The sequence below is a fragment of the Adiantum capillus-veneris genome, chromosome 4 (assembly GCF_014529385.1).
Source record: "Adiantum capillus-veneris isolate H3 chromosome 4, ASM1452938v2, whole genome shotgun sequence".
NCBI classification, from domain to species: domain Eukaryota; kingdom Viridiplantae; phylum Streptophyta; class Polypodiopsida; order Polypodiales; family Pteridaceae; genus Adiantum; species Adiantum capillus-veneris.
The window spans coordinates 120,352,967-120,369,346 of NC_140934.1; the positions used below are offsets into that span (position 1 = coordinate 120,352,967).

A 16,380-nucleotide genomic window follows, 5' to 3' on the forward strand; every position below is an offset into this window, starting at 1 on the left:
TGTGCATGTAACATCTACCGTTGGATCAACAGACGATCCGTCGATAGAGATAACTTTCTACCTATCAGCCATGCAATAAATATTTATCAGTGCATCATAAATAAATGTCACTACTTGTATCATCCAAGAGGACAGTCTTTATGGACGCCAGTTAGTGCCACATCATTTGCAACCTCACAACCAACAATCTTGTGTGTGAAGCCGGTGATGTGGTCAAAAATCATTTGCAAAGAGATGTTGGCCTTGTGTGAAGCTAGCCTAACCTATGACAATTGATTGCTATATGGACCTCATCCCAGCCACTTGATTGGATATGAGAAAAGTCTAGAGAATACATCGAAAATACCTTAAACACGTGCAATGTTAACAATAAACCGTATGAAATTTGCCGGAAACTAAGCACGCCGAACGTCCGATCGGTCCTGTTTTCACCGATCGCAGCTAGTCGATCGGACGGCTTCTGTCCTGAGACATTTCCATTTGCGTGAAGATGGAGGTAGCAACTCGTTCAATACTAGCTATCAATTTTCCTGCGAGAAACAGCTTTACGAGTTCAGCTAGCGATGGCGTTAGGAACTCCAAGAAGCTTTGCAGAGGTGTGCGTGCTGGAATGCTTCAGGACGTTGCCAACATTGCCATTCCTACTAGCTCCGAGAGCTCCATTCTCGCTTTCAAGGCTGACCCGAAGGCTAAGAATTCTTCCTACTTCCAGTCTCCTCCCAGAAAATTTCCCATTCTTATCCTCATCCACGAGTTTTGGGGCTTAGCTCCCGAAATCTGCAGGTGATGTATTTGCACTTGTATTTTTTCTGCCGCATGAATTGCTATGTGTTTGCGCATGTGCGTGTATGAGCTTCAGAGAGGGAGATGGTGGAGAGCATACTGACTTGTGGGTCTCTGTGCATGACAGAGTGAGATTGTATGTATGGTCCATCATACAGAAGTTAAATAGGTAGGAAGGAATTCTAGTTCAGGAAATTTTCTTCTTGATGTCGACATTTTCTTGGGATTTTGTTGGCGAGAGCTTATGATTTTGCGTGCATATGAGCTTCAGAGATGGAGGTGTTTGAGAGCATTGGTCGTTGTGTATGATAGAGGAAGATTGCATGCGTGGTCCATCGTACAGAAATTAAATAGGCAGGAAGATATTTGAGTTGAGAAAACTTTCTTCTTGATGTACACACTTTCTCGGCATTTTGTCTATGAGTGCTGAAGAAGCTTATAGTGTCGCATATGTGTTTGCAACAGATTACCTTTGAGGAGGGGGGGAGAGGGGTGATTCATGTAGAGACTTTTGCACAATGCTCTCTCTTAACTATTCACATCAAAATTGTTGTTGCTAGCAGACATTTTATGCATGCATTTCATTCTATGGTGCATCACATGCTTTACCACATTCACATTTCAGCAAAGCAGAGGCGCTTGCAGACGAGCTAGGTTGTATAGTAATAGCACCCGACACTTTCCACGGCCAAAGTACTCGTTTCATCCCAAAAGCTATTTTCTTAGCACTGTCAACCCCACAGGTTAGGAAGGTTTATCATGGAGTTATTGCACTATACAGTCTATTTCTAAACATTTCCATAGTTTTCATTTTCCTTGTCGACGGGTCTGATGTGATGCCTCTGTCTTTTACATAGGATCGTGTCAACATGGATTTGGACAAAGTTCTCTCATGGGCTTCTACTTTGCCTGATGCAGACATGCAAAATGTATGTATGCACGAGTTTAGTTGCCTTTTTGAACTTTGGCAGTGATTCTCACATTCCATGTAGACATGATTTGATCTTTAGGTTGGGCTCATGGGATTTTGCTATGGAGGTGGAAAAGCTATTCGCTATGCTACTCACTACAAGAAAGCAAGAGCAGTAGCTGTGGTTTATGGAAAGCCAGTAGGTCACCTGTGTTCAAAATGCACATGTTGAGTGCTTGGCATGCCTCCTGCTAAATTGACCTCACATTTTAAATAATGCTGTTTCAGGGGACTTAAATTTTATGCCCGTGTATGTAGCTTTTAGATGTCGAGGCTTTGAGGAATATTAGTGGATCTGTGCTTGGAATTTTTGGTGATAAGGACACGCAATTTTCTGTGAATGAGGTAAATTGGTTATTGCTCAATTGTAAGCTCCTCATCTCACTTGTGTGTCATTTTGCAATTCCTGATTGAGTTTTGTGTACAGATAGGAGACTTCAGAGAGGCCCTTGAAGAAGCAGGGGTGAAAAGTAAAATCTCAATTTATATTGGTCAAGGTCATGCATTCTGGCGCGACATGGATCAGGTGGTTGCACTTATTTAGAAGGCATAATTTTTAGAACTTAAAACCCTTGTGCGAGTAACATGTTAATGAATTATTTCAAGCTATTATATTGAATCGAATCTGCAGTGCTATTTCAAGCTTTCATTGTAGGCTGATCTGCATTGCCTTATTGCGAAATTAAGAATTTCTAGATGTAATTGTGATCAAGCTGGTGTTAAGGCTTGAAAGACCACTTATGTTTTATAAATTGTGTCTGGTTGACAGGTCAGAAGAGGAGATGGGCCTCAGAGACAAGCTTGGAGTGAGCTAACAAGATTTTTTCGCGATGCTTTCAGTGTCCAAGAATGAGATTTGAGTTCTAACTTGCACTGAAGCTGTTGCTCAAGTACTCTGTTTTGCGCGTTTTCACTCTTTCTTTTGGAGGTGAGTTGGTCCCAGCAAAACAAAACAAGACAATGATTAAAGGGTATCTTTTTCTTTGTTGATGGCAATAATGTGGCAGTTAAATGGAGAGGGTCATTTTTAAATGTCTTGTTTATTGGCAGAGAGCGTCCAGAAGGAAAGCGGCCAGAAGGAAAGAGCTGACCTTTTGGTTGTGAAAGGGAAGGGGAGTCTTTTTTATGCAATTGTTGGTAATTCCGTTTGAGAGTAGTCATGTTAAAAGCCGGATATTCTCATCCGGGTTCACCACAACGCGGATATCAGCAAGAGATTGTTGAAGCTGGTGGTTCATTTTCCCCAGAAATGGCTAGCTTTAACAATTCAGGATACTGCAAGTCAAAATGAAGAGCTTTTTTACATCTAATCTGTACTCAAGTTTCTAACTGCAATTATGTTGATGTCGGCAAGTGAACTGGTCTGGATGCTCGAGGCTCTTTGAATCGCTTGTCATGAAAGCTGCTTAGTAAGGAGCTTTGCTTGTATGTGAAATTTGCCTTGATTAATCTAGCACACTTGTATTCGCGATGAAGACGGGAGTGCGCCTGATGCACGTTGAAATAAGGGTGGGAGTGGCTTTTAACAGTAGGTAAAAACTATTAGGTGGGCTTTTTGATGGCAACACAACATGAGGGCATGGCCAGTACCTTGTGTAAATTATGCTACATGTGGTTCTAGCAGTGTTTTTGGTGTTACGACGTGTTGATGTTACCTTGCAAAGGAGGGCCTTGTTCTAGCAGTGTTTTTGGTGCCTAATCATCATGGATTAAAGTGATGGCCCAATTTTCCTTTCGTGGTTATGGAGCTTTGAGTTAACAGTATTGATAGCAGGCGTCGGGGTTGAATGAGAACAGTGTCCCAATGTATCATTTACATGCGAATGGTTCAGGACTTATTTCTTTACATGAGCTTTTTTTTGGGAAGCACAATAGAAGATACGACCTGCAAGGGGATTGCCACCATGTCGAGTGAGCTGTCACCTCGCCCCTCCACACCATTCTATCGTAGACCAAGTTGATGGATCAACTAAAAACAACCACCAGTAGGTGACCCGAACATTTTCCCTTCCATCATTAAGCTTCACAGCAACTCATGCGAGGCCAAACGTAGCACCAGGACAGAGCTGGGATCCCATCAATGTCGCAAGAGACTGAATCACCAAGGAGGGTGAGGAAGGGTCCCTTGCCACCACCAAGGGTTCCATGGAGAAGGGCATTGACCAGTAAATAATTTGTGGAGATGATCTGGCTTTTAAATTCCTATTTTAATGACTACTTTTTGTTATAAGTTTTTTAGTTTCTAACGAGCCGATGGATGAACTGGGCGGAGCATATGGGGTCAAGGGCACACTGCGGTGCTTGGCCCGACTGAGTCGGGGAAAAAAAGCCCATATGCGCCACATTGTAGAGGAGGAAATTTTGAACTAAGTGCCTTAGGTAGTGTCACAACAGGCTATCCCTACTAGCAAACACGTTGCAAGAGTCTTCACTTCACATAGGGAATTTGCCAACAAGTTGTGCAATCTGCAAAACATTCTTAAGAACATTACCTCTTATAAGAAAAGCATGGCCAAGGGCCTATATAGGGCATGGTTGGGTGGTGATTAGCAGGTGCTACTTCCCAGAGTCTTAGATTGGTGTCAAAGCTCAAGGAACAGAGTAGCCATAGAGGAGGAGAGAAGAATGGAGAAGTGGACTCGGTGACTCTCTCTCTCTCTCATGCAAGGTGGGTCAACCAAGGGTAGAGCCGCAAGAGAAGCCCCTTATATGGGGAACTCCTTGAGTGAGAGGCTAAATTCTTTGCAAGAAATAATTTTTTTGCTTGTATCCAAGCTCCTTTAAGAATATGTGAAGCCACAAAATTTCTTTGCTTGCCTCTGTCATTGTTACATACTCTACTTTTGTGGTAGAAAGTGAGACCACTTTTTGTAGCTTTGAAGTCCAGCTTACTGCTGTGCCTCCAATTGTGAAGACGTAGCCAGTAGTGCTTCTTCGAGCATCTTTGTCACCTGTCATATTTGCATCAGCATACCCTTGCAAGAAACTATCAGTGCCTCCAAAATAAAAAGCATTTGTTGTTGTTCCTTTCAGATGCCTAAGTATCCACTTTATAACTTGCTAGTGCTCTTTACCTGGATTATCCATGAATCTACTTACAAATCCCACTGCATGTGCAATGTCTGGCCTTGTTTAGATCATAGCATACATTAGATGACCTACCGCTGCAGCATATGGAACTTCAGACATATAGGCTATCTCCTCTAGTGTCTTTGGACACATATCCTTGGTTATTTTAAAGTGACTAGCCAAAGGTGTAAAAACCAATTTTGCATTGTGCATTGCAAACCTTTCTAGTACCTTCTTCACGTAGTCCTCTTGAGATAGCTTTATTGTCTTCTTCATTATGTACCTTGATATCTTTATACTAAGTATCTTCTTTACAGCACCTAAATCTTTCATTGAGAAATATTTAAATAGCTCTTCTTTTAGTTCTTTGATGTCCTGCATGTTAGCACTTGCAATCAATATGTCGTCAACATATAACATTAGGATGGTGGACTTTCCATCTCCCAAGTTCATTAGGTAAACGTTGTATCTGGGTTGCATCTTGTGAATCAATGATTCAACATCCATCGATTGAACTTCAAGTACCATTGTCTTGATGTTTGCTTTAGACCATACAAGCTCTTCTTTAATCTGCAAACCATTTTCTTCTTACCCTTTACTTCATACCCCATTGGGAGAAACTTGGACTCAATTTTGGGCCCTGTAAGAAACACCAACTCAGCATAGAGAGAGGTAACTATGAAAATTAAAAAAGTTTTTTTTTGGAATTCTGTTTCTTATAGTACACACGCAAAAGTTTGCTCAATCACTTAAATGCATGCTAGTACAAAATGCTTTTCGAGAGCCCAACTTAAGTATACACAAAAATCCATGTTTGTGAATCTTAATGAGTAATGTGATGTGCGATGAGAGAAAACACATAAGAGTTGTTTTCAAAATGCAAAAATAATACCACGGATGCATCCGGAACGTCCAAAACTTTAGGATAGCTCTTTCAAACGTTGAAATCTAACGTCTCTAGCTCAAGATAATCCCTCAAGGGCCTCTGTTCGCTTGGTACTGACCTCATGAGGCCATATGCTTAAAAATGCTATATCTTGAGCTAGAGACGTCAAATTTCAGCGTTTTAAAGAGCTATCGTAAGGTTTCTTGACGTTCCGGATGCATCTGTGGGCTTAAAAAATGATACATCTTAATCTTAGGGCCTCATAAGGTTAGAACCAAGCGAATAGAGGTCCCAGAGATCCCTCAAGGGTCTTTATTCACTTGGTTCTGACACCTTTATAGTTTTAAATAGTACTTATCAATCACTATCAAGTACGATCTGTTCGAATTTAAATTGCGAGTACTTCATAAAAAGGTGGTTGATACTTGTGCGAGATGCACAAATACAAGTACTTTACTTTATAGGATAGTAACAACGGATCATAAAAAGGCATTCGGCGCTCGTGCAAGATGTCATCATCAAGTGCCAAACTTTTCTGATGATAGTGACAATTTCACCAAAATGGTTTTCATGGACATTTTCAAAATGAGATTTTTTTTTTCAACGTAACGTTAGTCTTCTTCCTATTGGCTAAGGAACATTCTCTTACTAGAGCTAAAAGGTCCAAAAATGAGTCCATTTCTTTCCTAATGCTTTGGTTGAAGCATGTAAATTTCATCCTCTAAGTCACCGCGAGGGAGCGCCATATTTACATCCATTTGCTCAAGATTTAAGTCATGAGAAGCCACAAGGTTAAGAAAAAGCTTAATTGAGTTCATTTTTACAACATGAGAAAATATTGTATCAAAATCAATACCTTTCTTTTGAGAAAACTCTTTCACCACAAGCCTGGACTTGTACCTTTTCTTCCCACCTTCTTCTTCCTTCAGCTTTATACACCCATTCCTTCTGTAGTGTTCGCTCAAATCAACCAACTCCCATGTTTGGTTGCAATATAATGAGTCCATCTCCACTTGCATGCTCTTCATCCATTCTTCTTTGGACTTGTGTTGCATAGCTTCTTCATATGATTATGGATCTCCAAAATTTGAGACTAAGAGATGGTTGAAGGAAAGAACAAACCTTTCTGGAGGTCTACTTGCTCTTGTAGATCTTTGAGGAATAGATTGAAACTCCTCATTTGGTTGATGTTGTTGCATGGTGTCATCGTTTGCAGTCCTTGAGTCTTCACCATCCTCAAGCTCCATGTACTCATCACCTGTGTCTTTTGTTTGTTTTCTTTTCAAGTAATCTTTGTACATATTTTTTTCGTTGAAAATTACATCCCTACTTTAAAGAATCTACTATCTTCAGGATTCCAAGGCGATACCCAAAGTCAGCTTCTCCATAGCCAATGAAGAAACACTTTTTGGACTTTGCATTTAGCTTTGACTTTAGGCTTCTGTCTATGTGCATGAAAGCCTCGCACCCAAAAACTTTTTGAAAAATGTATTATTCACCTCGTTTACCTATCCGTGCCTCTTTTGGAACTTCCCCATCCAATGCTATTGAGGGTGACCGGTTGATCAAGTACACATACGTACTAATCGATTTCACCCAAAGCTCAAGCGGTAGACCTGCATGTAGCCTCATGCTTGCTCGCTCCATGATTGTTCTGCTCATCCTTTTCAAAATGACATTTTGTTGAGGTGTCCTTGGGGCTGTCCTTTTCTTCCGAATGACATTGCTAACACAAAAACTTGGTTGCAATATTCACCTCCATTGTTGCATCTGAGGCATTTAACCTTGGTACATGTTTCATTCTCCACAAATGCTTTTCACCTTTAAAATATGGAAAACACATTGGATTTATTCTTTATTACATAAACATATGTTTTCCTAGTTGTATCGTCTATGAATGTTACATAGTTTAGCAAGCCACCAAGGGATGGTATACTTGCAATATCCAAACATCAGAATGAACCAATTCAAGTTTTTTATTTTTTCTTTCATTTCTTACTTTTTGGAATTTTACCCTCTTTTGTTTACCATAGACACAATCTTCATAGAACTCTAAGTCCACTTCTTTCAAACCTGCTAGAAGCTTCTTTGATTGAAGGATTTGCATTCCTTTGGCACTCATATGCCCAAGCCGATAGTGCCATACCATACTGCCGACTTCTGTAACTGTTGCACAAGTTGAAGATTGCATGCTGACAATACACAAGTAAAGTGTTCGAATTCAATGTTGTGATTTTCATCATCCAATTTTCATGGAGAGATTAAAATTTTGGAAAGAGAAGAAACATGCTTAACATCTTCAAGCTTCCACTCATTTTCATTTGTGGTTTTTACACAAACTGTACCTTTGCTGACAATTTCACATGCTTCATCATCTCCCAAGTATACATACCCAAAATTAACTTTGGTGTAATCTTGGAAATGCTGCTTGGGCGGTGTCGCATGGAATGAAGCCCCAAAATCTACTATCTAGGAATTAGGCACATTGTCTAATGAGAGAATGAGAGAATCTTGCTCTACTTTACCTGCCACATTGGCCTCCGATGTGGGCTTGTTGTCTTGAGACTCCGACTCTTTCTTCTTGTTAGACGAGCAATCCTTCTTGACATGGCCCTTCTTGCCGCAATTGCGTGACTTGCTCCGTCTTGAGCGAACATGACCCTTTTGGTTTTTGAACCTCTCCTTAGCCATTCCTCTTGTTTCCAGTGATAGAGCATCACTTAATGATTCACCTGTGCTTCTCCTTCACATTTCCTCGCTTAGGAGAACACCCAAAACATCATCAAACTTAAGAGTATTTGTGCTAGAGATAGAGTTACTTATAGCCATCACAAGGCTATCCCAACTATCTGGTAGAGATGATAGTATAAGGAGAGCTCGCACTTCGTTATGGAAATCAAATTTCATTGATCATAGTTGACTTATGTTGGTGTTAAAGTCGTTTAGATTTTTTACAACCACTCTCTACCATTTTTAGATTGAATCACTCTTTGCGATTTTTAGAATGAACAAGCGCTTCATGAGAAATACCTTATTGGATACCGATGGTTTCTATTACCATATACATGTGGTAGTGATGTGTGTGAACACACTAGGACTGCCACCTCATTTTTTTCCTCTTTAGGAGGTTCTTTCCCCCGTGCATTGTATATACAACCATCACTCTAGGGCTATCTATCTTTCCATTGCACACTAAGTAACACACTCTCTATTGTGTGCCTTGATATTCCTTCATCTTCTCCAAGCTGTGTGTGTTTTCCTGCAACCCTATTTCCAACAATTGGTATTAGAGCAGGTGTCATCCTCCCGGGCTTAGTCGCCGGCAGCTCTAGCACATGCCTGCTCACTTTCTTCGATTTCTGTGAGCTTTGGCGAGCGTTTGCAGGTCGACAAAATTTTTGGGAGAAGTCGTAGAGCTCAATTTGCTCAGATTTCTAATTCGGGCTCATTTTGGCCTTCGTTTTCACTACAAGCAGGTTTGCACAAGCAATTTCGTAATTTTCTGCAAAATTTCTGTCAGTGCCATTTTGCGTAACAGGTCTATTTTCCTAGTCTCACTCAGTTTCTCCTCATTTTGCGCAATTTTCACATAAGGTGCATACATTTTCCATGGCTGACAACAACACAGATGTGTTCAAGATGTTTGCTGCTGAGGACAAGTTGGATGGGGACAATTACCCTATGTGGGCCTACATGATGCAACATGTTCTTGTGTCAAAGGGCGTCTGGAATATTGTGCAGGGAATTGATGTACGTCCTGGTTCTGAGGATGTAGGCGATGTTGAGGATGGTGCAGGTCTTGCTGCTATTAGAGTTGTTTTGCCTACGATAGAACAAGCTCGTTGGGATATAAAGGATGAGCAGGCTCATGCATTGATTGTGTTGCCTGTGAAGCGCACCATCACTTCTCACATTCGTTCAGCGAAATCTGCAAAAGAGGCTTGGGATATTATAGCCGGTCTTAATGCAATGAAAGCCACAATGATGCTAAAATTGTTTTGCTGCGTAAAGAACTAGAATCGAGGATTATGCATGAAGAAGATGATATGGACACTTTCCTTGCTAGTGTCAAGGATAACAATGAGCAAATTATCTCTGCAAGTGAAGTCATTTCAGGCAGTTCCCTTGTGCAGATTGTTCTTGACGCATTACCAGATTCTTACCAGACTTTTGCTAGTACTTGGAGACTTATGACCCAAGGAAATCCTGAAGTTGTCAAGTTTGATGCATTATGCACATTGCTGTTGCAAGAGTCACTTTCCAAAAAAAACAGGACTAGGCAACATGCAGTTAGACATGCTTTTATTGCTTCTCAAAGAAAGGGTGGTAATAGCAATGCAGCCACTTCTTATGGTTCTGGTGCATTTGCAAAATTTTGTCCACACTTGTCATACAAAGTGAGCTTATACAGCCCACAACACAAAAGCCCATATGCAACAATTTCATCACCAAAACTGAGATCATGAACTGTACATCTTTCATCCGCAAATTTGACTACAAGTCCAAGTCTAGCAAGTGCAGATACAGACAAAAGATTCTTTTGATCCCAGGTACATAAAGTGCATCAACAAGTGTGAAAGAACTTCCATTTGCAGCAGTAAGCACAATCTTTCCAACTCCCTGAATAGGATAAGGGGCATTGTTGGCACACGTGATTGAATTCCAATGAGGGACAGACTCGAGAGAGCTGAACAATTTACATGTGAGGTAATGTGCTTTGTAGCACCACTATCGAAATATCACACATGTGAATCTGTAGCAATTGACATGCTTGCATCATGGACATCAGGATTGTAAGTGCACTCTGCATTAAAAGCCCATTCCGCATCAACATTAGCATCACAATCTCCTTTCACAAAAGACTCAACCATGGCTCCATTTGTAGCGATAAATGCAAAAAGAAGATGCATTGCCATTATTGTAAAGCTAATGATCACTTGATCAAGTCGTGTCCTAAGTTGAAGGCCAAAGAGGCTAAGAAGAAAGAGGGTGGTTCCACTGCAAATGCTGGTTCCACTACAAATGCAGCCATTGTTGAGTCTTCTGTGAAAGGACACTCTGTTGCTGATGTTGATGCCGAATGGGCTTTTAGCACAGAGTGCACTTACAATCCTGTTGTCCATGATGCATGCTTGTCAGTTGCTACAGATTCACATGTGTGGTATTGCGATAGTGGTGCTACAAAGCACATTACCTCACATCGTAAATTGTTTACCTCTGTCGAGTCTGTCCTCATGGGAATTCAGTCACTTGTGCCAACAATGCCTCTTATCCGGTTCAGGGAGTTGGAAAGATTGTGCTTACTGCTGCAAATGGTAGTTCCTTCACACTTGTTGATACACTTTAGGTACCTGGGATCAAGAAGAATCTCTTGTCTGTATCCGCACTTGCTAGGCTTGGACTTGTAGTCAAATTAATGGATGATAGATGTACAGTTCCTCATCTCAATTTTGGTGATGAAATTGTTGCATCTCACCTTTTGTGTCGTGGGATGTATAAGATCAGTTTGTATGACAAGTGTGGACAAAATTTTGCAAATGCACTTGCAGATTCAAGGACTATTTCAGATGCAAAACTTTGGCATGCATGTTTTCGTCATCTGAATTTTTCCAGTTTGCTGCGTTTGCAGAAATATGATATGGTTGATTCTTTGCCGCCTCTTGAAGCACCTGTCAAACATGTTTGTGAAGGCTATATTTTGGGTAAGATGCAGCATTCTAAGTTTCCAAAGGATGGTTCAGTTCCGGCCACATGTACGTTGCAGCTTGTGCATAGTGATGTTTGTGGGCCCATGCAAACTCCGTCTTTGGGCAATTCCTTTACTTGGTGACTTCCATTGATGATTACTCCAGGCATGCATGGATATTTCTCTTAAAGAGAAGTCCGAAGTTTTATGTGCTTCAAACAATTTTTGGCTATCGAAATGTACTATGGGCACCCTCCGTTCCGATCAAGGGGGGGAGTATATGTCTCATGAATTTAATGCATTTTTGGCTAGTCGTGGGATAAAACACCAATGTATAGTGACTTATATGCCTCTGCAAAATGGTGTCGCTAAAAGGAAAAAACAGGTCACTTACGAAAATGGCACGATGTATGTGGTATGGCTGAAAATGTATCGTAATGTACTATGGGCACCCTCCGTTCCGATCAAGGGGGGGAGTATATGTCTCATGAATTTTAATGCATTTTTGGCTAGTCGTGGATAAAACAACAATGTATAGTGACTTATATGCCTCTGCAAAATGGTGTGTCGCTAAAGGGAAAAACAGGTCACTTACGAAAATGGCACGATGTATGGTCAAAGTCAAGCTTTGCCGCATTCTTTTTGGCTTGAGGCCATATGTGTGCCATTTATGTACTTAACAGGTGTCTACGATATCTTTGCAGTCTATTATCCGTATGAAGCATGGGATGATAGAAAGCCTTCTATTGAGAACATGCGTGTTTTTGGCTGTTTGGCATATGCTTTGGTGCCACTCAAACACAACAGCACAAAATTGGATGATAAGGCTGTCAAATGTATTTTTGTTGGTTATAGTGCTGAAAGCAAAGGTTACAGGTTGTATCATCCGCATACAAAGTGTATTTTGGTTTCATGGGATGTAGTGTTTGTGGAAGATTCTGTTCAGCCCTTGCTGTCATGTACTAGAGACAGTAATGTAAGCTCACAGGACATTTATGACACTTTGTTGCCTCTTTTCAGTGATGGAAGTTTGAATGTAAATTCCAATGAGGCAAATGTACAGCCTATGGGGGTTTCCGAAAATGTTACAGATAAGATTATTACTGATGCAGATATACATGATGTACTTGATGAGCAGAGGGCTGAAAATGAGCAGGCTAGAGGCATGCCAAAATGGCTGGTGCATACATTGCGTGACAATAAATTGGATGCACCTTTGTCTAGTCGTACTCGTAAAGGATTTGGCCATGCATCTTATGCATCCGATTCTTATGCTTTTGCTGTGTCTAGCTTACATGATGTTGAGGAACCTCTGTCTTTTGATGAAGCACAGAATTCCAAAAATTGGATGGTTGCCACACAATCAGAATATGATGCACTTATAGAAAAGGACACATGGACTTTATGTGATTTGCCTCCTGGCAAAAAGGCCATTGGTACAAAGTGGGTTTACAAGTTGAAATGCAAGCCGGATGGTGAGATCAATCGCCATGAGGCTCGACTTGTTGCAAAGAGTTATGCACAACAAAAAGGCATAGATTCTGAAGAGACTTTCGCTCCCACTTGTTGTATGACTACTGTGCATTTTCTATGTGCATTGGCAGCTCATTTTTTTTGGGATGTGCATCAATCAGACATTGTTACTGCTTTCTTGAATGGTGACATATTTGAGGAAGTTTATGTAACGCGAGCCTCACGGTTTTGTCAAGAAAGGACAAGAGGACAAAGTGTGCAGATGTAAGAAGGCTTTGTATGGTGTTGAAGCAATCTCCTCGTGCTTGGTATGAGAAAGCTGACACTCATTTGGTCAAACGAGGTTTTCGTAACAGTGCAACAGAAAGAACATTGTATGTAAAGTGTGAGGGTGATGTACTTCTCATTGTGGTTCTTTATGTAGATGATTTGCTGATCACTGGACCAAATGAGAGACATATTGCTATATTTAAGGCTGATTTGATGCTACTTTCAAGATGAAAGATTTTGGGACATTTGCATCATTACTTGGGCATACAATTTAATGAGTGTGATGGCGGTATTTCCTTGTGTCAAAAAGGTCCCATAGAGACATTGCTATGTAAGTTTGGACTCGAGGATTGCAAACCTATTGCCACTCCCATGGAAATAGGTTTAAAATTGAGTCTTCATGATGTTGGTGATCCTGCAAATGTCACTCTTTTCCAAACTTTTGTTAGATGCCTCATTTATGTATGCAACACGAGGCTGGATATTCACTTTGCAATCTTACAGGTCAGCAGACTTATGCATAGGCCAGGGTCTAAGCATTGGCAGGCTGTCAAGAGGATTTTTTGCTATCTTAGTGGCACTTTACATCTTGGCTTGTTTTATCACAAGGGGGGATCATTGCCGCCAGACTTACATGCTTTTTCGGACTCAGATTGGGCTAGTTGTTTTGAATGCGAGTGTCCACAAGTGTTTTTTGTTTCATGCTTGGCAGTTCATGTATATCATGGTTGAGCAAGAACCAACCTACTATGGCCACTTCTAGTTGTGAGGCTGAGTATAGGGTAGTCTTCACAGGTACAATTGAGTGTGTATGGCTCAGATGCCTTATGACTGATTTGGAGTTTTGGACAGGACCTTTCCAACAGTATCTACACTGACAATTAGAGTGCATTGGCAGTTGCGAGGAACCCAGTTTTTCATGCTCGTACAAAGCACATTGAGGTGCATTACCACTATGTCAGGGAGAGGCTCTTAGTAGCAGGAGAGATAATCTTGGCTTATGTGCCAACACAGGACAATCTTGTAGGTCATTTCTCAAATGCATTGTCTCGTGTGAAGCTCGAAGCTTTCCTTTAAGCTTTGGGCTTACTCCCCTTTGTGGACTGATCATGTCCTCAGGGCATTGCACTTCCCTTTACTCATGTGCTAGCGCTCGTTCATCGCATCACTCCAGGGGGGATTTATTAACATATACATGTGGTAGTGATGTGTGTGAACAAACTAGGACCGTTGGGGCATTTTTTTCCTCTTTAGGAGGTTTTTTCCCCCGTGCATTGTATAGACGCCCATCACTCTAGGGCTATCTATCTTTCCATTGCACACAAAGTAACACACTGTCTATTGTGTACCTTGAGCTTCCTTCATCTTCTCCAAGCTGTGTGTGTTTTCCTGCAACCCTATTTCCAACAATTTCTCGTGGGCATTTTTTCCCTTTTTAGGAGGTTTTCTCCCCCATGCATTGTATATACACCCATCACTCTAGGGCTATCAATCTTTCCATTGCACACTAAGTAACACACTCTCTATTGTGTGCCTTAAGCTTCCTTCATCTTCTCCAAGTTGTGTGTGTTTTCCTGCAACCCTATTTCCAATAGTTTCTCGTAGAGGCAGTCAAGTGACTTCCTCAAGTCCTCCATGGTCTTCATCTCCAGAACCTTGAAGACCACCATCAAAGCCAAGATTAACCGGATTATTCCTAATGATTTTTAATCACGGACAATCCATGCTTCATCTTCCATTGTTATAAACTTCTTTGCAAGAATGGCAAATAAAGGTCCTTTTGGTAGAGATAGTCTTCAATCTGCATCTTCCAGTGTTGATAATTTTTACCGTTGAACTTCTCAATCTTGAAATTCCCTTCCTCTTCCATTACTCTCACTCAATTCAAGGAGTTCTTTCTTTGAGATACTTTAGCTACGAGCAAACCTTTCTCTAATTTTAGCTGTGTGGAAATAGGACCTAGCTAAGTAGATATTAGAGTAGTTTACTTAATGGAGAGAGATAATTTTCACACGAGTGATTAGAGAGAGAGAGAGAGAGAGAGAGAGAGAGAGAGAGAGAGAGAGCACAATATACGTGGTTCACCCAGTGTGGGCTACGTCCATGGGAAAGCAGCCACTCAATGGCTTTAGTACTTCAAACAAGAAGTAGGCTACAAAGGGATTATACCTTTAATAGAGCTCCCACCTCGCTTCACTCTCACCACCTCACACACACCTTGTTGCATCAACTTCACAATGCACCACAATGCACCACAATGCCCCTTTGTGTGTAGAAGAGGCCTCCTTTTATAGGCGAAAAGGGTTGTGCTCTCTCATGAGAGGCAGTAGTGTGTAGCCGCCCTTGTGTAGATAAGTCCAAGTTGGACTCTCCAATGCGCCCATGTGTGGCCACCCTTGAGAAGACAAGTCCGTCTTGAAATTAGCCAACCGGCCATTGAATTCAGCCACCGACCATTGACTTTTGACCACCGACCATCGACCACCAGCCAACCGCACGACTGGCCGTTTTTCGACCTCTTTTTGGCCGCCGTCGGCCATAATACTCCGACAAAAAGAAATATTCTGGCGAACCCAATCTTGAGACTGGACGTGAATTTTTGGTTTTCCCTAAAGTGATTTTTCTTCATGCACAAAGGCATCTCCTCATAACGGGGGCCTTACAAATGTGCGTTTTTGTTACTAAAATTTACAAGGGATAAATTAGTCTCCAGACTTAACACTCATTAGAATTTTTTTGTTTTTTTGATGGAAATGATTGCCTCTTGCCTTTTTTGGATTATCTCCGTGAAGTTAGCAGTTTTCATGGTGCTCTCAAAAATTCGACAGTTCCTTGGCGTCCAAATTTGTGTGAAGTAGCTGCCTGAATCTCACGATTTGTTTTGAGATAAGCTTTGCTTGGATCTTGAATGCCTTACCTTCCAAGAAGAGATCGTTCTTGAAGAGTCCTATTTTAAAGGTCTTTTTGCACCCATTTGCAAATCTTCGCTGCCAAGCCACATATCCCTGGGCATTCCTTAAATAGGTGAACAAGGTTTGCGGTTTAAGGAAATATCTCTTCTTTGGCCATTGCCACACTTTCCACTTGAACTTTGATTCACAACACGACATACACCACATGTTAAGCCATTCAAGGGCTCTACTAATCAATAAGTTTTCAGTGCCGTTAGGGTTATAATGGAGAACCAGTTGGTTCTTTCCTTTTCAATTACCACTATTGTAATCCCAAAGCTGTCCTAGGTGT

General features: G+C 41.2%; 1 protein-coding gene across 1 annotated transcript; it reads left to right on the top strand.

Annotated features, from left to right (window-relative positions):
- Positions 1-410: 410 nt before the first annotated feature.
- Positions 411-3,224, top strand: LOC147459902 (uncharacterized). The gene is made up of 9 exons (XM_086509917.1): positions 411-783; positions 1,409-1,526; positions 1,641-1,712; positions 1,794-1,892; positions 2,012-2,098; positions 2,181-2,279; positions 2,523-2,559; positions 2,633-2,681; positions 2,804-3,224. Exons 1-9 carry the CDS (start codon positions 491-493, stop codon positions 2,841-2,843), a joined length of 894 nt encoding a protein of 297 aa, XP_086366043.1. The 5' UTR covers positions 411-490; the 3' UTR covers positions 2,844-3,224.
- Positions 3,225-16,380: the final 13,156 nt, after the last annotated feature.